This window comes from Moschus berezovskii, chromosome 26 (genome assembly GCF_049115385.1).
Source record: "Moschus berezovskii isolate FMDL1 chromosome 26, NW_MosBer_1.0, whole genome shotgun sequence".
NCBI classification, from domain to species: domain Eukaryota; kingdom Metazoa; phylum Chordata; class Mammalia; order Artiodactyla; family Moschidae; genus Moschus; species Moschus berezovskii.
In genome coordinates, this window is record NC_142485.1 from 29,175,076 (window position 1) to 29,196,616 (window position 21,541).

General features: G+C 40.2%; 2 protein-coding genes across 3 annotated transcripts in view; both read right to left on the reverse strand.

Annotated features, from left to right (window-relative positions):
- The window catches only part of KLKB1 (kallikrein B1), a 29,452-nt gene extending 25,350 nt beyond the window's left edge, over positions 1 to 4,102 (reverse strand). The window contains exons 1-2 of one of the 2 annotated variants that reach the window (XM_055416441.2): positions 1,559 to 1,655; positions 907 to 965 (exon numbers count right to left, since the gene is read on the reverse strand). In XM_055416441.2, the coding sequence (XP_055272416.2) occupies positions 907 to 964 (58 nt within the window). In that variant the 5' untranslated portion in view covers position 965; positions 1,559 to 1,655. Of the gene's footprint in view, positions 1 to 906; positions 966 to 1,558 lie in introns of both variants that reach the window. The other variant, XM_055416442.2, reaches the window with a different exon arrangement.
- Positions 4,103 to 4,116: 14 nt separating this feature from the next.
- On the reverse strand, positions 4,117 to 21,442 carry CYP4V2 (cytochrome P450 family 4 subfamily V member 2). The gene is made up of 11 exons (XM_055416439.2): positions 20,975 to 21,442; positions 17,258 to 17,370; positions 16,790 to 16,875; positions 15,814 to 16,004; positions 15,351 to 15,420; positions 13,941 to 14,067; positions 12,152 to 12,343; positions 9,336 to 9,438; positions 8,217 to 8,351; positions 7,943 to 8,122; positions 4,117 to 6,685 (listed from the first exon to the last, which is right to left on the reverse strand). Exons 1-11 carry the CDS (start codon positions 21,186 to 21,188, stop codon positions 6,513 to 6,515), a joined length of 1,584 nt encoding a protein of 527 aa, XP_055272414.2. The 5' UTR covers positions 21,189 to 21,442; the 3' UTR covers positions 4,117 to 6,512.
- Between the last annotated feature and the right edge of the window lie 99 nt (positions 21,443 to 21,541).

Consider the following 21,541-nt stretch of genomic DNA (forward strand, 5'->3'; position numbering starts at 1 on the left):
ATTTTCTGCTAATTTGCACCTCTGATTTCCCTAGCATGATCATAATTTTTTTCAAAAATAATAAAATTGAAGTGACCATGGTTCACAGCATCTCTGGCTTCTACTCCTCAGCATTCAATTTATTTGTATGCGATAATGATTATGGATCAGAAGAGCAATTTGGAATGAGGGGACAGATGGAGGGGAGTTTGCTTTAGGGGAAAAAAGCTTCTTCCTTAAGAATTTATTTTTTGCCAAATGTAACCCTTACCCTAGACACCTAGAAGTGTTTGTCTTAGCCATAAACATCATTGTGATGTGGTCTTCTTAAGTCAACAAAGACTCAGAATCCCCCCCCTAATGGTGGCATTGTAAAAACTCCATTCTACAATGATTAATGAAAAACAGTGTCTAAAATCATTCTTATTCCGTGAAATTTTAATGGATAGAAAGAGAAATAAGATCAAAACCTGATGGTGAAACTCAAACTATTCAAATAGATGACTTCCTAAATTAAATATAAATTAGGTACTTTCTTTTCTGAAATGATTCTCCAGAAGTCTAAAAGAGTAAAAATATGTACTGAGTTGTTATGGTACTCGGGTTGGATCTGGATGCTATAAAATACCTAGCACTCTTCTGAATATTCAGATAAAGTTGACTTTTTAATGTTGATAATAAAAATAGAGGGCTGACTGTTTTAAGATCTGCTTTGTAGAGAGTCTTTTCCAAACAGAAGCTTCTGTCGACACCTGCCAAGATAGTCTCGTTTCTGGGCCCCTCCTTCTGGTGTGTCTAGGATGATATATCTGCCAAGTGGCAGTTGGTGCTGAACCTTAAAAGGATATGTGTCCTGAGGGTCGGATGTCTTGCTTGATTACTCTCCCCATCATCCTTAACTTTGTGTCTTAGAGATAATCCACTCACCACAGGAAACTGTAGCAAACAAGCAGATGAAGTAAGCTGCTTGCCTGAGTGCAATCATCCTGAAAGAGAAAGCAGCAGGCACAGCACTCTACTGTTTATAGATCATATCTAACGTGAATCTTAATTTAAGGTAATACATATTTTCTTGTAAGTGTCTGGATAGCAAATCTAAGCACACAACTATCAGTATAGAAAGCAATGGTTTTCTGAACATTTTAAGCTCAAGCATTTGGCATGAGATACAAATTGAGACCTCTAGATTGCTGTTGTGTTTATTGTCCATTTGGCACCTATATTCTTCGCAATTATGCGAAGGAAATTGGTAGAGGGAAATTAAACATTTGTGAAACCTCTTGATTTGAGCAAAAGGAAAATTATTGTAAACCATGGCAATGGTATCTGTTCAAAATCCCTAAGGAAAGATATTCCAAATAGTCAAGCCCATTTAAAATTTTTTAATCAATGTTCTCTTTGATTGAAAAATATCTTGCACTTACATGTTTCCACATATAAGAGCATCAGTTCCTTCTACATTCTCTAAATACGCAGGAAATTAAAATGTCATCTAATAGTTGCTTTATAAAGTAAAAAACAATGCTTAATGAAAAAAAAACACTATTTGGAAGCAATCAGAATAATAGAAATTCTCTACCTGAAATCACAATTGCTTCTGTGGTTCTGGTGCTGAGGGTGTCTCTTGCCATTGAAAAGTGACCGGTCTTCAGACTTTCCCGATAGGGCTCTGCACGCAGTATTTGCTTGGCTCCGATATTGACTTTGGTTTTCTGCCAAGAGTTTCAACTTTTTGTCCTGTCAACATATTCTATGAACATCCCATTTCTGTGTTCAACTATTTAATACGTTAACTGTTTCATAACAGGACCACATAATTCATGTACACATTTCCATTTTTTAAAATGTCCCCAACATTCCTAGTTATTTGGGGCTCATAATATATCTAACTAGATGTTTCCAATATAATGACCTGGATACATATGAATAAGGGGGTGGAAAGGGATCCATCCTCCTGGAAGTCATGATGAGCCTTTTAGCAAGTGGTATCTATGCCTTCCTTTGTCCTAGTGAAGGAATCCTGTAACAGTGAGGTTTGTAGGATGGAATGGAATTGACCAATGTTTAGGACTTCCTCCCATCCAGTTCAGGAAATAGAACATAGCAGGGTTTGACAATTTGTTCACAGACCAAATCTGGTCCAGTGCCTTTTTTTATAAATGAAGCTTTATTGGAACACAGTCATGCTCATTCACTCCTGTATTATCCGTGGTTGCTTATACCCTATAGAGTTAAGTAGTTGTGATAGAGACAGTATGGTCTTCAAAGCTGAAAAGATTTACTATCTGCCCCTTTTCAGATAAAGTTAGCACTGCTAGCATAGAATGTAGACTTCTCTTTCAGGACACCTAGACCTGAAAGAAACATACTGGTTTTCCTAGAAGCCTATTCTTGTTCAGGGAATTTTATTTTCAAGAAAAAAATCTCCCTGTATACTGAAATATATCTCCTTGCCACTTCTACCCATCATTCCAGACTGACCTATTAAGTCTATACGAAATAACTCTCTTTCTTGTACTTTTAAAAATATGTAAAGACTACAGTCCCTCGCCCACTAAATCTCCTTTGTTTTCTAACTATTCTTCAAAGATGCAGTACATCTTTCTAGCTAGTAAATTAGATTTTTAGGGAGTTCTTAAATAAATATTTAATGCATGTTACTGCAGTGCAGAACTGTGTTTATTAAGAATGTAGGAAAATGTTGCCAGTAAAACATTTTTTCTGGCTGTAATGAAGTAGCATATTTCAAATATTCATACTGCATATTTAAATACCCATTTAAATTTGGGGCATCAACTGACACACCAGCAAACAACAAAAGGGAATCCTCTGACTTGTGCAATATTAAAGAGTCTAAATTGGTGATTTCATTTGCTACTGGCCTCATCAGGGAAAAGGTAACTGGAGAAAACTGCCCTCTCTCCGGATCACAGCAGAAACCCTGAGGTTTTTTCCCTAAATGGTGTGATTACCGGTTTAAATCTATTTAAATATACTCCTGTGTTTCTTCTGAATTTTACTTATAGTGGAACATATGTTCTCGTAATATAATAAAACTAAAGATTTGCTTGTGGATTCAGAAGAAGCAAATCAGAAAGAAGATGAAAAGAGGCAATGGCAGGCAGAATTCTAAAATGTTCCCCAAGGCTTCCCTCTATCATCCCAGACATCAAAGAAAATGGGGTACCACATTTGTCCATGATTACTTTATGTTACAGGACAAAAGAAATTTTGCCGATGTATTAATAATTAAGGTTACTAAACTGTTTTAGTAACTAATCAAATGGGGATTATAAGGCTGTGCCTAATCTTACCACTGAGCCCTTTAAAAAGAGAGCTTGCTTCTGCGGTCAGCATAAAAGTCCTAGAGATTCAAAGTGTGAGAGCCTTTGGGAAGGAGGGGAGCTCTCCATGGCTGGCTCTGGAGCCCCATATTTACAGTGGGTGTGGTTTGACGAAGCAAAAGGAGAAGAGAAAGTGGGGGTATCACAGGATAATTCTAAAAATAAAGAAGGTGCTGTTCCTAGAAAGAGTCTCTAGGTAGAGTAAACGAAGTTAAATGTATCTATCAGCATCTCATTAGATGCTGGAAATAAATACATTTGATTGATCCAAATACATTCCAGGGTAAAAAGTGACCTTTTTATGACCAGCATCTCTTTGTGAGACAGGTCAGGTGGTTCAGAAATTGACATTCCTCGGTTTTCTGTGAGGGAGAATAGAGTGTCAGTTCAATAGGCCCCCTCCTGGAGAGGTTTTTAGGCTGCAAACCCCTGGGACCAGTGATGCAATGGTTTTTGCTTACTCCCATGGAGCCCTTAAGAGGGATTTTACTTTTTGCTATCAGATGAACAAAATGTTCTGGGATTTCTGCTTCTCCTCTAGTTTATGCTTCAAAGTATGGGAAACTTGAAATCAGTCTATGATAGCATCCTAAGGATCCTTTTGTTAGAAAGTGTGAATGACACTAATGATATCAACTCAAAACTACTAATACTTTTATTACATTATGAATCAGTCATCCACTAAATTATCTTTTATCCATATTTCCAACTGATGTCAACTCTTAGGATAAAATGTAGCACCCATGTTTAAAATGCAATTTATTTTTCTTGAGTTACCTCTTTTGTTTACCTCTTTTGAGTAGAAGACAGGTAATAGGGATATAGATATTTGATCATCCTTTTATTTTAAAAAATCAGCATCTACATTTCCGTATTACAAAAGGTGACATATTTCTCAGTTCCAACTCTGACACAGCTTCAGAGAATTTCCAGGTTAAAAAAAAAATTATTCTGAGGCTAAATGAAGATTTTAGACCAAAAGACAACATGGAGCAATATTTCACTTTACATTTTACTTTACATTGTATTGTAGGGTCACTTAAACACACACAAAGGTTTACATGTAAGTGCATGAAATTCAGAAATAAGACACAATTTCCACAAACAAAATTCCAATTATCCAGGGTCACTGGGGAGCAAGATTTCTACACACACCCAGTTTTTAAGTAAGAAGGTTAACCATAAGATGGAAATCTTTTCCTTGTATCGTATATGTCCTTGACTCTTTCTGCTCAGCTCAGGGGCTGGGCTGTCCACACTGGGGTCTCTGGGACGCGAGAGTGGGCAGATCTGCTGACCCCGCCCTTAGTACCACGGCCCGCGGTGCCTCCCAAGTGGTTTTGGTTTTGAAACCTCTTTCTTTGAGATCCATTGAAGAATACATCACGCATCTGCTTCATTTGTTGTTTCTACCAGTTATTATCTTGGGAAATTGAAGAAACAATTTTATTAAAATTATTTCAAGTTTTTAAAAGTCACTGAGTGAGGGGCTAGCAATGGTGTCTACGGCATTAAAATTTGGGGAACGGGTGTCTGTTATCAGCTTGACAGGTACGCCCTGGAGGATTCAATTTACTAGACGTCTAACCCTATACTAAGTGAGATGTGACTGGGTTACTTGATATAGATGAATGGCTTCTCTTTTCCTTTAATAATGGAAGAGGAAATATGCCAAAATCAGAGGCAGAACATCTATATTCTAATGACATATCTAGATATGTGTGCCATGAAGCAAGATTCTATTGTGGAAGTGTCACCATATTGGGAGTGGAGAGATTTAAAGATCTCCATTGCCAGCTTTATCATCACCCACAGCAGCATGGCTTTGGGACTTACCTTTCCCCTGAACTCAGCCTCTTCTATTAAGAGGAAGTACCCCTTGGTATTCACAAGGGATTGGTTCCAGGACCTCCACAGACACTGATCTATGGATGCTCAAGTCCCTTATACAAAATACTGTAGCATTTGCACATGGATCTGCACATCCAATTCTATACTTTAAATCATCTCTAGATTACTTACAACACCTAATACAATGTAACTGCTACACAAGTAGTTGTGAATACAACGTAAATGCTTTGTAAATAGTTTTGCTTTCTGGAACTTTCTGGAATTGTTTTTTCAAATAGTTTCTATCAGTCCTTGGTTGAATCCATGGATTCAGAACCTATAGACAGGGAGAGGTCACTGCATAACTAGAAAATCTCTAAGGTCCTTCTGTTCCGTTCTGTCGCTCAGTCATGTCCGACTCTATGCGACCCCATGGACTGTAGCCTACCAGGCTTCTCCGTCCATGGGATTCTCCAGGCAAGAATACTGGAGTGGGTTACCATTTCCTTCTCCAGGGGATCTTCCCAACCCAGGGATCGAACCCGGGTCTCTCGCATTGGAGGCAGACGCTTTAACCTCTGAGCCAATTCCAAAGCCTTAGAGCTCCCAATCAATTCCCTGAGGCATGGTGAGGGACTGGAGATTTCCAGGAGGAATCTCTCCCAATAATATACAATATAGAAAGGTAATTGTGATGCTCTGAAAAATGAAAGGAAAGCTATAAGTCCGAAGGGAAAGAGGGACAAAACCTATGAGTGAACTTATAAATGATCCACTGTACATGATTAAATCTTTGAAAAGTATAGTAAGGATTATTCTCCTCAAAACTGATGCCATTGATACAATTCTTGAAATTTAAGCTCCTTAAGTCATAGTACTTAATTATACAGCCTTTTTGAACAAATTAATATGTGTACATGCAAATATTTATTCCTGAGTCAATAAGAACATCTTAAAAATATTCTAGAACTTCATTTAAATTCTATCTTTTGGCTCTGTTGATTGGAATGGAATTGGCCTGTGGATCCTTCTGTGGAGAAGTTTTTATATGTTCATTTGTGTACAGTCATCAGTTAATTTATCTTGGGATCAAGACCAGGAGTCAAAGCTATGATGGTGATGAAGATATGGAAACTCTTGCTTTGGTAGACTTGACCCTAAGCTAAGTGGGACAAGAGAAAAATTAAATTGAGGGATTAAGAATACTGAATAATCCCTCAATTAAGAAATTATGAAAATCCCTCAATTAAGAAATTATGAAATTTACAATCCATGATTGTAAATGAATCCAAATTATAAATGAAAAGTTCCCTTTAAAGAAAGCCCTTTTTATGATAAGAGCATAACTCAGTAATACGGTTAGGATTCATCTGTGTTTCTCCTCTTCAACTTGATCCAGATGCCGTTACTTGGACGAAGAATAAGATCTCCTGCCAGACCAAGTTCTTCTCTTTTTTGGTTGCATTCTACCCAAAAGTGCCTCAGGATGCAGGAGAGAATGGTCTTTTCTTCCATTATGGCAAACTTTTGACCTTCAAATTAAAGTAAATACCAACATCATTAGATAGATATACCTTAAATGTGAGAAATCAGAAGTCCAATCAGAGGAAGCAAACAATTTTATATTTTTGCCAAGGGCCCTGGGAGAATCAGAATCACTTGGGATGCTTGTTAAAAATGAAGATTCTTGAGTGCCCTTTCCATCTCCCACCCAGTACATCTGCACAGCTGGGATGGACCAGGAATTTATATTTTAGCAAAAGCCTAAATGAATCCTGGGCTCCTTCAAGCCTGAGAATCACTACTCTAGATTACGTTCTTATTGAGCCTTTAATTTAATTTACTACAGAGTCACCAAATAAGCTTCAGACTCACCCATTTAAATCTGGTCTTATTTTATGAATGTCTGTATTTGCATAAATGATAAAATGCTAGAAATTCTGAAGCTGAACATGTTTACAATGCTTGGTGAAGTGCATTCACTTTGTTTAAGCACTTCTGCTGGCTTTGTGGTGTTTTGTGTTTTAGTTTTCCAAAATGAAGTTCTTAAAAGCAACAAACAGAAATTAAATGTAATGAATCATTATATATAAGTTTTCTATCATATGAAGTATATTCTTTTTTCATCTAAAAGCTGTAACATTGTCAACGTCTACCAAGGAAAGAATTAGGCTTTATGTTATGGGCTAAATTGTGCCCTGACCCCCCAAATTCATAGGCTTTTTTTTTAAGATTTATGAATCTTAAACTCAGTATTTAAGAATACTGTAAGTATTTATGAATCTGAAAACTCAGTATCTCAGAATATGACTGTGTTTGGAGACAGGACGTTTAAAGAAGTAATTAAATTAAAGATGGTCAGATGGGTGGATCCTAATCCAATCTGACTGGTATCCTTATGGAAAGGAAAGATTAGAACACACAAACAGAGGCCATGTATGGATGCAGGGAGAAGAGCAGCATGGATCCAGTAAGCTAAGGAGAGGCTTATTACCAATTCCGTTGTCACCTTGATCTTGGACTTCTAGCCTCCAGAATTGGGAGAAAATAAATTCCTGTGGTTTAAACACCCAGTGTAGGGTACTTTGTTATGGCTGCACCAGAAAACTAATAAACTTTATGACAGTCACATTTTAAAACAATAATGTGTAGCAAAGGGGAAGGAAAAGGAAGTCAGTTTTTTAAAAAGACAGTTGCCTATGGGATGCTATATCTCAAGAAATTTTTGTAAGAAAACCACTATCGCTCTGCCAACCTGAAAGGTGAAAACAGTTCTGGTGGATACAGACCTATACAGTTTCGGGGGCCCGCAGAAAAGGGCACATATGCATATGGATGACGTCCTTTTGAATTCTCAGGAAAGAACCGTTCTGGCTTGAATTCCTCAGGATCTGGGAAGTACTTTGGATCTCTATGCAGTGCGTAGGGCACGATGATTACTTGAGAGTCTTGCACGATTTTGTAACCCGCTGTCAAGAAGTAGTCAATAGGCCATGAGGATGGAGCAAGACAGACCATAAAAATAACCCACTCTCCCTGCTATTCAAATTATACAATCCTTACCAACTTCACAGTCTTCGGTAAGATTACGGGCAAAGAAAGGAACAGATGGGAAAAGGCGAAGGCTCTCCTTAATAATACATTCCAGATATTTAAGTTTCTTCAGGTCTTCTAGGGTAACAGGACGGTCAGACTTCCCTGGTTTTAACAGAATACACAGAATAACAATGAAAGAATTATCTGAGCTTGGGAGATGGGACATTGATGAAGAATACACATCAAAACACTGAATGTTAAATATCTACAGCTAAAGTAGAATCTCTAATGTTACCCATAATCAAAATAAAATGAGATCTACTCAGTGAAAGAAACCAGACACCAACAATCACAATTTGTAGGATTCCATTTATAGGAAGTACTCTGTTGTTTAGTTGCTAAGTCATGTCCGACTCTTTTGCAACTTGATGCATTGGAGCCCTCCAGGCTCCTCTGTCTGTGGGATTTCCCAGGCAAGAATACTGGAGCGGGTAGCTATTTCCTTCTCCAGGGGATCTTCCCTACCCAGGGATCCAACCCATATCTCCTGCATGGGCAGGTGGATTCTTTACCACTGAGCCACCTGGGAAGCCCAGGAAGTACCCAGAACAGGTAGTAAGTCCCACTAGAAACAGACTGTAAATCAGAGATTGCCAGGGGCTGAGGGAAGAGAGGAGAGTGGCCAAGTAATGAGACAGGGTTTCTTTCTGGGGTGCTGGGAATCTGATGACATCACTGCTGACATCAGCCTGCAGATTGCTGGCTGTGTGACAGAAATGTACATCCTAGCAGCTTCATGCATCTTTTTTCTCATTTGTGACTAGATGCAATGCAGGATGAAACAGGTTTCCTTGACCCCATCACTCAGTGCTTTTGCATGTACGTCTGCTTTATCTATAAGCAGTGAGATGCCTGAGGATCATAACATTTATCTGTGCATCACATGCCAGGCACTTAGCAAATGCCTATATTCTTAGCCAGGCCTTGCTAAGAAAACTGGCGTTGGAAGGAACCCCACATGGGAGCCTTTCTGCCTATTGCGGTACCTTTAGAACAGCTCCTACTGCATACCCTTTCGGAGCAAGAACAACTCTTGCTTCGGTGGACATGGAACCACAGGGTAACTAGTGAAGGGGCTGAACATACCAAACACTTCTTCCAGTTCACTGTCCACTTTTTTCTGGACTTCTGGATATGAACCCAATAGATACAAGGACCAGTTTATTGCAGCTGCAGTTGTATCATGGCCCTACAAATGCAAGGAAAAAAATAGCTTAGCAGAATTGTATGGCGAAGATTAGAAGAGAGAACTCCCTTTTGACTTGTCTGAATCTGACAGCTGCGCCGTGAGTCCAAACATAATAAATTAACTGGGTGCAGTATTTCACCTTGATAAGAAACAAAACAGTCCCTTCAAAGGGGAGATTGATGCTTAGAGAGGCATTTCAACGCCACACAAGTTTGCATATGTGGTGAGAAGTGACTGGCTTGTGATAATAAGGGAGTCTCCCAAGGGGACAAGGTGCTCTAGACTGTTTTTAAGGGGGAAATGTCTGACTTTCATGAGCCAGTCTTCCAGACCTGTACTCCTCCATCTTCTAGCCTTTGTAAGGTGGGCTTTACTTGTGGACCCTGGAGGCCAGGAGTCTATGTGTGGTTCTGAGTAACATCCTCCAAGTTGATGCATCCCCTCCTGTAATACTGGCTGAGCTTTAGGCAATATACTAAGTACTTTGCAGAAACCAACTCAACTATTCTTCAGAAAAACTCCATGAAATACTTGATACCGCTATTTACATTTGAGAGATTAAAAACAGATCCAAAAATTGTTTCCCTGAGTTCTTCAGGAAAAAAAATTATTTGGAAAATCAATAATAATAGTATAGCTCTATGAATAAGACTTTCAGGGGCACTAAAGACAAAATTATTCCTCAGTGGAAGTTCTTACTTTTCCATTTGCTCTATGCAACACAAGTGATAACTGTCATTTTTCTTTCTCTGGACAGTAATCTCCAAAGCACCTGCTTCCTAAAACAGCTTCTCAGTTGAATTTGTTGCCACTGTTGTTTAGTCGCTCAGTTGTGTCTGACTCTTTGTGACCCCATGGACTGTAGCCCATCAGGTTCCTCTGTCAATGGGATTTCCCAGGCAATAACACTGAGTGGATTGCCATTTCTTTCCCAGGGCATCTTCCCAACTCCTTGCAGTATAAGGGACTCTCAAGAGTCTTCTCCAACACCACAGTTCAAAAGCATCGATTCTTCGGCAACCAGCTTTCTTCACAGTCCAACTCTCACATCCATACATGACCACGGGAAAAACCATTGCCTTGACTAGACGGACCTTGGTTGGCAAAGTAATGTCTCTGCTTTTTAATATACTATCAAGGTTGGTCATAACTTTCCTTCCAAGGAGCAAGCGTCCCTTATACTGCAAGGAGATCCAACCAGTCCATTCTAAAGGAGATCAATCCTGGGTGTTCATTGGAAGGACTGATGCTAAAGCTTCAATTTTGGAGTATTGAAACTCCAATACTTTGGCCACCTCATGTGACGATTGACTCACTGGAAAAGACTCTGATGCTGGGAAAGGTTGGGGGCAGGAGGAGAAGGGGACGACTGAGAATGAGATGGCTGGATGGCATCACCGACTCTGTGGACATGAGTTTGAGTGAACTCCGGGAGTTGGTGATGGACAGGGAGGCCTGGCATGCTGTGATTCACGGGGTCGCAGAGAGTTGGACACGACTGAGCGACTGAACTGAACTGAACTTCCCAACTCAGGGATCAAACCTGCGTCTCCTGCATTGGCAGGCAGAATCTCTACCACTGAGCCACCAGGGAAGCCTCTAAGTTGAATTGTTTGAGGCTTATTCTGCAATTTTATACAACATGTAGTTTTGGGGTCTCTGATATTGGTGTCCTGGCCTCTTCTCCAGCCTGCGGTGCCTTTACGGAAGTCACCCTGAACTCCAGATACGATCCGGCCCCTTTCACTCAGCTGTTCACCAAAGCCACAGAAGGAAGTGCTCTTGCTAAATAATTCTTAATAACTGCTCTTGAATTTATAAGCAGAAGCGTGATCCAAACAAGTAAGAGATGCCTGCTGAGCATAGGGAAGGATCTGTGGTGACAGGCGGCATCTCATAAGGCTCATCAGGAGAGAGCCAGAAGGAGAAATTGGGTCTAGGGACACTCAACACAGCCTGCTTTCCTGCACTGCGCCCTCAGGAGCACGTGTGTTCCGGTACTGTCCCCAGACGCCAGCAGGCAGGGCGGCTCATCCCACCCAGGGGCGGCCTGCCCTCAGCCATGGTACCCATGCACTTCACTTTCCTCCACTTCTGGAATATTACCACGCGGTGCTTTTTAAAACATTTCTTCATCTTTGTTTGGCAATCCATCCGCTAAACGATTCATTCTTTATAATATTTAATAACACTAAAATTGCCTTTTGTAAAAACCGCAACTTTCTTTTAATGATGTGAAGGCCAGAAATCCCTTTAGAATCCACAAACTAGTTAAATTCGCTATCTGAGGGCTCTTGTTAATCTTCTTTAGTTTGGGCAGCTCATAGCCAGAGTTCATCTGCTAGAACTTCAAAAAGGAGGTAGTGAAAAGACAGACTTGTGGGTTTCAGAGTTTTTGTTTTTTTAAGCATGAAGCAATACAGGGAACTGAGAAATCTCTGGCTGCTTTTCTACTTGGAAAAGTCTGATGGGTGTTAGGTTATCCTGAGAAAACTGCTTTACTCACCACATGTCAAAGGTTTTTTCTGAAGAAGGAAGTTGATCTCTTATCACTTAATCAGGTTCTTTTGTAATTTCTAGTTGTAATTTAGTGACTCATCCTCAGTTATATGATGCTACTTTAAAAGGAATAAACTTTTAAAAATATTGCTAAAGATTCAAAAACATAACTGGAATTTTTTAAATGATGCCCGAAAACAATATGACAAAATACCTCAAACATAAAGGTGTCAACTTCTTCTCTGATATCTTCGTGACTCAGCCTGTTCCCTTGGTCATCAGTCACATTTAAAAGCTGGTCAAGAAAAGCCCTGTATTTAGTTTTGCGTGCAGGAAAGTCCTCCTCCTTGTCATTACTTGTACCTTCTTCACGTCTCTTCATTTCATTGGCCCGTTCAGCGATGACCTGTATGATTTAAATAATATGCTCTTGTGTGGAGTTTGATATAGCCCCATAATACATTTTCCCATGAAAATATACTAGTTTCTTTCATGGATTTTTTTTTCTCTAAACCTTTCCTATTCTGACTCAACAATAACTTAGGCTGTTGTGGAAAATATAGAAAAGCTCCCTGTTAAAAATTTAGGGCATTATTTGATAAGACTTTTAAAAACAAATTTAACATCAGACAAATTCAGCATATTCAAGTGCCATCCTTCTAACACAGGAATAGGCTTGCTAGTCCCCTAAATGGTGCCCTAGAGATTTGAATGAGCTAATGAGAAAAAGCTTGGGTGGTGAAGAGAATGCAGTCATTACATAACAGGCTAATTATGGATTGCTCTCATTACTGTTTGGATTGGAGAAAATAAACAGCAAGTTCATAGGTGACGTCACCTGACGTGCTTGCTGTTCCCGTTGCCTAGACGTCTCTCTCTTCAGACGCCAGTGTGGCTGGCTCCTTCCTTCTTTAAGGTCTGTCCCCTCTGCACACTATCAGAAAGACCTTCCCAGATCACTGCTACCCTGGTCCCCAGCACTATCTTCCTAACTCTATTTTTTTCCACTTCACTCATCCCCTGACATTATATTATATTTACTATATAATATAATGCATACCTCAAATATAGCATCCCCATGGTAGCAAATCTGTCTTTGTTCACTGATGTAAGCCCAACCCTTCCCTGATAGCTCAGCTGGTAAAGAATCCACCTGAAATGTGGGAGACCTGGGTTCGATCCCTGGGTTGGGAAGATCCCCAGGAGAAGGGAAAGGCTACCCACTCTAGTATTCTGGCCTGGAGAATTCCAAGGACTGTATAGTCCAGGGTCACAAAGAGTCGGACATAACTGAGTGACTCTCACTTTAACTTTCAGAGCACTGCCTGGCATTTAAGGACGTTCGTTAGATCTTTTCTGAGCGAATAAAAGAACTAAAGCCCATAAACTTAATTTGGTTATGTATTTCAACTCCTCCTATCATGCAATTGACCAAACCTGCTGCTAAGTGGGCTGAATGAATGGATTCTAAAGTTCTTTGGGGACAAAACACCATATTTCTCTTCATCCCTGGGGAAACCCCTAGTGCCTGGCACTCAGTATGCAATTTTCAATATTTATTAAGTAAATAGTATCGTCCATCCAATTTGCAGTTCATTAATTATTGGTATTGATAGTAATGCATGTAATTTGAGAAAATAATTATAGTTAAAGGATACAAACTGTTGGTCAATCTCCCACTACTCAGTAATGGAGATTATTTCCACTGTGGCCACCTTGATCTAAAACTTCATTCATCCAACATCTCCTGCCAGTAACCACATCCATAATGCTAATACCTAATTAAGATGCAATCATGCTGTCTACTTTTTCCCATTATTATTCACCTTTAATGAGACACAGCTTCCAGACTATGGTAACACAACATAAAAATCTTGGACTTGTAAAGATCTGGAAGTGGAGAGTGGAGATGGTTCACAACATCCTGAATGCACTTAATGGTAAATTTTATGTTGAGTATGTTTTATCACAAGTTAAAAAAAAAAAAAAAAGCGAGGGCTTACATTGTTGGTAAAATCATGTACAATCTTTAGGCTCCTTCTGTGTTCCCGTCCATCTTTAAACATATAGAATACAAGGTCAAGCCAGAGCCAGGGCGCCTTCATTCTGTGATGTATCGAATCACTCATCCTATAAACAGGACAAAAACACATCAGCTGATATACTGAAAATGTGTATTTCTTGAGCCCTAATGTGATGCCTTGTCTCAGCGTGGGTGATTTGGGGAATGGCAATGATTCGTCTTAGAGGCTATTGAGAACTCCAGGCTTTACCATCAACATGAAGGCATGGACTATCCAGGAAAGCTTAAACATTGAATGCGTTCTTGAGAGGAATGAAGAATCCATTATAAAGCATTCTGACCAGATGGCCATCTGATCTCTGCTGCTGCTTCTGCAGGGAGAGTTCTTGCCCTCCCCAGGCCACGTATGGCTCTTGCACCACAAGGTCATATGAAATCTGCCTCTTTTTAATGTCCACTTATTCACTTGCTCACTCCTCTGCAGTGCCAACAAAACAACTGACTTCCCACTTCCACGGAAAAGTGCTCATTAATCCCCTATCTGTCACACAGTTGTCATGAGCACCACCCTCAGCATTTCCAGTGAAAAGCAGAAAGATCTACACAACCTCCTCCTTTGTGACCAGCTTAGATGCCAATTCCACAGAAAGGACCTTTCATGGCCACTCAGTCTGTAAAATTTATCCCCATTTCCCCTCTCACATCAACTTGAGCTTTTCTTTCCAAGTCATTATCATAATTTATAAGTTTATATTCAGTTGCTTCAATGCCTGTTTCCCCTGTTATTCTGTTTCATGTGCCCATATACAACTAGTCAGTACCTTGTGCGGTGAATGGCAGGTTAGATGCTCAACAATTAATAAGATTAAGTGAAATGAGAAGTGGAATAAACATAGGGTATGTTGAATCAGATCCTGGCTCTGCCTCTTAATAATCACGAGCAGTTTTAAAAGTAAAGTTGATTATTTCTATTAAGAAATACTGAAGTGTAGAAAACATAGGAAAGGGGAATGAACCACAACAAAAATAAAACACAAGAAAAAGAAGCACACACACAACAACCATAAACACAGCTAACATTTTGATATAGCATCTTCTCATTTTTTCCATGAAAATGTATATCTTTCTCTTACAACTGAGCATCATAATATAATCTCTCAGTATATTATAAAATAGTCATTTTAAATTACTGTGTAATCTGAATGTGTTATAATTTACACAACTCTTCCTGTACTATTGAAATGTATGCTTTTAATGATTAGGTTGATTTTTAGTATAATGTTTCATTTTGAAATGATGAAAAAGATACAATACAAACAAGTGATTAGCAATCATTTTTAAAGCCCTAATCAATAACGGTTTTGGAAATAATTGAAAGGATTTCATTTACCTATAAACGGCTCGAACATACTCGGAATCATCATTGCTTTGAGCACCAATGTTCTTTCCCATAGCTGTTTCTGCAAAATAGAGAAGTAACCATTCAATTCACGCACACATCTTGGGTACATTTTCCAGTGTCAGACACTTGAAAAAAAGACATTATGTCCTGCTCTGATACATTGCAGAATTCTTCTTATCCCTTTTCTCTCGAATCTTCTGCTTCTCTTCCTCCCAGCTCCTGCCCTTCCTTCCCGCTGACCTTCTGGTCACGTTGGCTCTGTAACTGCTGGGTTTGAAGTCCTATGAATGGCCACTGCTTCTCAGGAGGCTAATTTAGCAATAGGACTATCCAGATGAACCCAAAATCCCTTCTAAATGGCTCCCCTCCACATACACCATGAACTGTTATTTTCTATTTGGGCCATTTTATCTTTACAGCTTAACTTTAAAAACAAATCAGTGAGACTTACCACAGATTATATCTAAGGTACAAAGAGTGACGTAAAAAAAGCAGTTAAACGCTTCTTGGTTAACATGCTTCTCAAGCTTAGTAACCAATATATTTGCTTGTTGATTCATGACATCTAAGAAATCCTCCAGAATTGTAAAATGGAAAGTGGGCGTTAACATTTTCCTCCTAGAGCGCCATTTGTTTCCAGTACTAGAAATACAATACATGGTTACAAAGGAAAAAGAAGCAACATCTGAAACAGATAAAATATAAATATAGTCAAGTCACCAAGTTCTCCTGAAATAGCTTATTCTGTAGATTCTCGATTGATTTGATCAGAATGACAAAGACTCACGGATAGCTACAGAATGTGAATATTTTGGATATTTTTCTATATTACTAATATTTACAAGGGCATTTATTAAAAATGGAAACAACTAAAATTTTTCCTAAATTTCTAAGTTCTGAGATTCTAAAGATTAGAATTTTTCTACCTTTTATCAATACCATAGTCCTCAGATGATCCACTGCTCCATGATTTACTTTAATCTCTATTATCTTTGAATAATCTAAAGTCCCCACAAGGGTCCTGTCTTTCTGGAGTCCTGTTTCTGAACCGACTCAAGAATTGAGGTCCCTATGTTTGATATACTTCTCTGGGGAGATGTGACTGCTTTTTAATTATATTTTCAAGATTTCCCTCCTCCAAAGAATCCTTTGCTTTACTCCATTCATATATCAGTACCTCCTCATTGTTCTTGGAACACTAGTGATTATCACTATTGAATACAGTGCCTAGACATTACCATATACCCAGGACTCCTGTCAATCAAAGGCCCATTGTTAACTAGATTTTTCCTTCTGCCTGCTCCCATAATTCTCGAGAGCTCAGTCTTGTTATTGGAAGAATACTTTGGGTCAGTTCCTGAAATAACAAGTTACCCAGAGAAGAAACTGTTTCTATAAGACAGCTTTACAAATTTCCACAGACATACCTTGTAAGAAGTCCAAGTCCAAGCCACGGTTCTAAGAACTTGTACATATAGGATTTTTCAATGTGCTTTGAATTGTTTAAAATTACCTTAAAAAGAGAAAAAAAAAAGAGAGAGATATAGACATCAAAATGATATCAATTACAAGAACATCTGGCTAGAACACAACTACTTTTTAAAACAAGGTTTCATAATTTTTATTTCTCTGTGATTCATTTTTATTCCTGTGCCTCAAAGAAATTCAATTAAAAGAGTTTTGAACATATAACTGTCATTCAGTCTTGAGGACTAAATGGAATTGAAAGAAAACACCCAAGATGATTCCTGGTTTCTGTCACCGAGTAGGAACTGAATAGAGAATTTACTGAGGGAAATGGGGAGAGGCAGGTGAATGTGGAGAATGACATCTAATGAGATTCCCACACCATCAAACAGACAGTGGAATAGCGACCATATTTGCCACATACTCACTTCCACATTTTCTGCGTTATAAAGGGCCACGAGAGGTACGGGCCCGAGCCAAAGTTTCAGCAGTGGCAGGTGTCGGTATTCTTCAGTGAAATCAATTACCTGCTGAAAAAAATCTAGGAGAAATATTTAACCTTAAAATCAATCAAGACAAGAATTCTGTCCAATAAGGATCTACTGTCGAGCATAGGAAACTCTACTTAAAACTCTGTAATGGCCTATATGAGAAAAGAATCTAAAAAAAGAGTGGAGATAACTATACACACACACACATATATATATGTATAACTGATTTACTTTGTAGGATACCTGAAACTAATGTAATATTGTGAATCAACTATACTCTAGTACTTTTTTTTAAAAAAGACAATTTTGTAATAAGTTCCTTATGTTATTTTAGATTCCGCAGAGAAGTAAGATCACACAACACTTATCTTGTCAGACATTTCATTTAGCATGAATGGCCTCAAGTTTCATCCATGTTTTCACAAATGGCAATATTTCCTTCTTTTTATGACTGAATATATACTGCCTGCCTCAGTGTGATCTGACAGAGGAGACAGGGAAGTCTGAATCTGGGATTTGAAGGTATCAGGTCCAATAACAGGTAGCCGCTGAGGAAGACAAGTGCTGACACAGAAGCAAAGGCAAGAGTCTACTAGGGTTCAAGAGGCTCACGGGAAGACAGCCACAAAATGGAAGGCACAGCCTCCATGTGAGACGAGATGCCGAGGACAGGAAATATTTCTCAGAATATTCTGAAATTCCAAGTTTTGTTGAGCTCAACACTGGCACAAAGCAGGGCCTCAACAAATGGATGACTGACAATCTCAAAGAACTTATTCTAACCAAGTTTGGACAGTGCTCTAGAAACCACATGCATTAAATTTAATCCTTAAAATTACTCTGTAATATTACAAAGTGAAAGTGAAGTCGCTCAGTCGTGTCCAACTCTTTGTGACCCCATGGACTATAGCCTACCAGGTTCCTCTGTCCATGGGATTTTCCAGGCAAGAATACTGGAGTGGGTTGCCATTTCCTTCTCCAAGAGATCTTCCCAAACCAGGGATTGAACCCGGGTCTCCCAAATTGTAGGCAGACACTTTACCATCTGAGCCACCAGGGAAGTCCGTAATACTACAAGTTTATAATATTAAACAAAAAAGTTATGTAAGAATATAGACCTTCCCATCCCCACTAAAGAAACAGTATGCTTAAGGAGTCTCATGTTCTTTTTGAAAATTTTTCTAATTGAAATCTCTACTGAATAAGACCTATTTTAAAACAAACTGTGAGTTGTCTTTGGAATTACTTTCTGAGTGAAGAGAATGACAGTAGTCTTTCATAAAGGGCCATTTTAACCTGGCATATTAATACTGGATTTTGGCATCAGGCAAACCTTGGCCCAATTTCCAGCTTTGGAATCAAGTTGTTTGATTTTGGGAAGTTGTTTAAAACTCTAAGTTAGAGTGGTTTCTTTTTTTCTTTTTTTTTAACCATGGACTTAACAACAAAAGAAAAAAATAGTATTACAAGTCCATCGTTAAAAAAAAAGAAAAAAAGAAACCATGTTTTAAACAACTTCCCAAAATCAAACAACTTGGTTCCAAAGCTGGAAATTGAGCCAAGGTTTGCCTGATGCCAAAATCCAGTATTTATATGCCAGATTAAAATGGCCCTTTATGAAAGACAGGACACTATCATTCTCTTCACTCAGAAAGTAATTCCAAAGACAACTCACAGTTTGTTTTAAAATAGGTCTTTTTCAGTGGAGATTTCAATTGGAAAAATTTTCAAAAAGAACATGAGACTCCTTAAGCATACTGTTTCTTTAGTGGGGATGGGAAGGTCTATATTCTTACATAACTTTTTTGTTTAATATTATAAAGCCTTAGGATAGAAAGGGAAGTTAGCTCGGCTTTTAAGTATTAGGGACTTCTCTGGTAGCTTAGATGGTAAAGAATCTGTTTGCAATGGAGGAGATTTGGGTTCAATCCTGGGTGGGAAAGATGCCCTGGAAAAGGGAAGGGCTACCCACTCCAGTATTCTTGCCCGGAGAATCCCAACGACAGAGGAACCTGGTGGGCTACAGTCCATGGGGTCACAAAGAGTCGGACACAACTGAGCAACTAACACTTTCAAGATGATTTTACAAATGTGGTTTTGATATAAATAAATGTGTTGTTGGATCACTTATGACATTAGTCACTTTGATGTTTGGCTGGTGAAAAGTTTACTTGGATTTCTTCTGCCTTAAAATACATTCAGTATTATGGTAAACACTCTCCCACGAGGCCTCGTGGTATTCTTGTGAGTTTAAGATGACAACATTGGTTTGCTTGGGAAAACAAAGGAAAATAACCCTTCAAGCATTGCAGTTAATCTTCAGCCTGTAAAACCACTAATATTTACAATTAATTGGAGGGGGAATTGGGTTCTGATCCCTGACTTATTTTAAAATATGTCATATTGAGCAAATCTTTTCAGCTCTGGGTAATTCAGTTTATACCCCCATGAAAATAAAGTGTGTTCTCAGCTGTGTTTGACTCTCTGCGACCCCATGGACTGTAGCCCACTAGGTTCATCTGTCCATGGGATTTTTTTTCCAGGCAAGCATACTGGAGTGGGTTGCCATTTCCTCCTCCAGGGGATCTTCCCAACCCAGGAATCGAACCCCAGTTTCTTGGGTCTCCTGCATTGGCAGGCAGATTTTTTACCACTGGTGCCACCTGGGAAGCCCTGAAAATAAAGTGCTTATATCTGTTAATAATTCATCCTCCCTAACGGAGGACTCCAAATCTCAGATACTTCTGAGATTTTTCTAGCTTAAAGCGATCTTTTCCATCAACAAAACAATATAAATCTCTCTCTTCCAAAAAGATGATCTCAATAAAAATAAATTTACTCTTAAATAAGAATTTTGAAACTTCCTGCATGAGTTTTCAAGAAGGCCTGGCCATAAGTTTTGTTATTACATAACCTCCTTAAAAAGGCTAAAATATGAAAGTCAAGAAGGAATCAAAGTTGTGGTCAAGTCTTGTGATGTCTGGATAGGGAAGAACCTCAATTGCCTTTAGAGAGAGAGAGAGAGAGACGGAGACTTCTGTGTTCTAAGGGATTTATCTTGTTCCAGGTGGTGCCAGAGGTAAAGAACCCGCCTGCACATGCAGGAGATGTAAGGGGCCTGGGTTCCATCCCTGGGTTGGGAAGATCCCCTGGAGAAGGGCATGGCCACCCACTCCAGTATTCTAGCTTGGAGAATCCCACGGACAGAGGAGCCTGGCAGGCTACCTCCCATGGGGCCACAAAGAGTGGAACACGACTGAAGCTACTTAGCACGCTGGCACAGGGAAGTTTCTGCTCTTAAAGGTTTTAAGAGCCCAGACAGAAGCAAAGACAGCAGTGTTCTGAGGTGTAGGAGCAGCTACGAGGTGGAAAAAGAAGCCGCAGAAAAGCAGGACAAGAGCTTAGAAAGCCTGCGGTCTGTGCTGCACGGGCAGAAAAAGTTCATTTGGACCAGATGCACCCGCAATTCTGCCAGGTGTCAGGGAAGCTGGATAGACTTGGGAAGCCATCTCCTAACGAGTGGGTGACAAACTCTCTCTCTCCCGGCGTCGGCAGGCCGGGCACTTCAGTGGCCAGACTACATGCACGAAGGCCGGCGGGCGGCGCGTGCCGGAAGCCCGGGCCCTCGGATGGGGCCGCGGCCGACGCCCTTACCTCTTGCGTCGGGCTTCATCATCAGCGCGTGTCCCACCACGGGGTAGGGGTCCCCAATGGTCGGGACGGGGCGCATCTGACGCCACTTCCGCGCGTAGCTCGCCACCATCTGCAGGAGGTTCAGGGTGAGGGTGGTGCCCGCCAGGGAGACGGCGCACAGCCCGCCCCAGAGCAGCAGCGTCGGCCCGACGCTCAGCAACCACGGCGCCAGCATCGCGCCCGAGCCTGCGGGGACCGCGCGGCGGGATGCTCGGGCGGCCGGCGCTGTCCACCCCCTGAGGTCAAGTGCGCGGGCGCGGGGAGGAGGTCCCGGAGCTGCAGGACCGGGCGCGCCGGGCCGGGTCACTACCCGCCGGTGGAAGGGGCGGGCACCGCCTGGCTGCCACTCTGGTCTCCAGCCAGCGACGCCTGGCTGGCCTTGTTACGACGGGAAAAACCTTCCTAACGCGCACCGGCCTCTGCTGCGCTTCCAGCCGAAAACGAAAGTTCGGAAAGCGGCTTGAGCGCTCAATAGGCTGCACGGGGTGTAAACGGAGGCGCGTTAGTGGGTGGAGACTGGAGGATAAT

Bases quoted from the DNA above. Each gene is read 5' to 3' on its own strand.
- CYP4V2 (XM_055416439.2), bottom strand. From the start codon at position 21,188: ATGCTGGCGCCGTGGTTGCTGAGCGTCGGGCCGACGCTGCTGCTCTGG. The intron at 17,371-20,974 runs GTAAGGGCGTCG...TATTTCTCCTAG, and splicing joins GATGAAGCCCGACGCAAGAG to ATTTTTTTCAGCAGGTAATT. The intron at 15,421-15,813 runs GTAAGTCTCACT...TCTATTTTGCAG, and splicing joins TACCTTAGATATAATCTGTG to AAACAGCTATGGGAAAGAAC.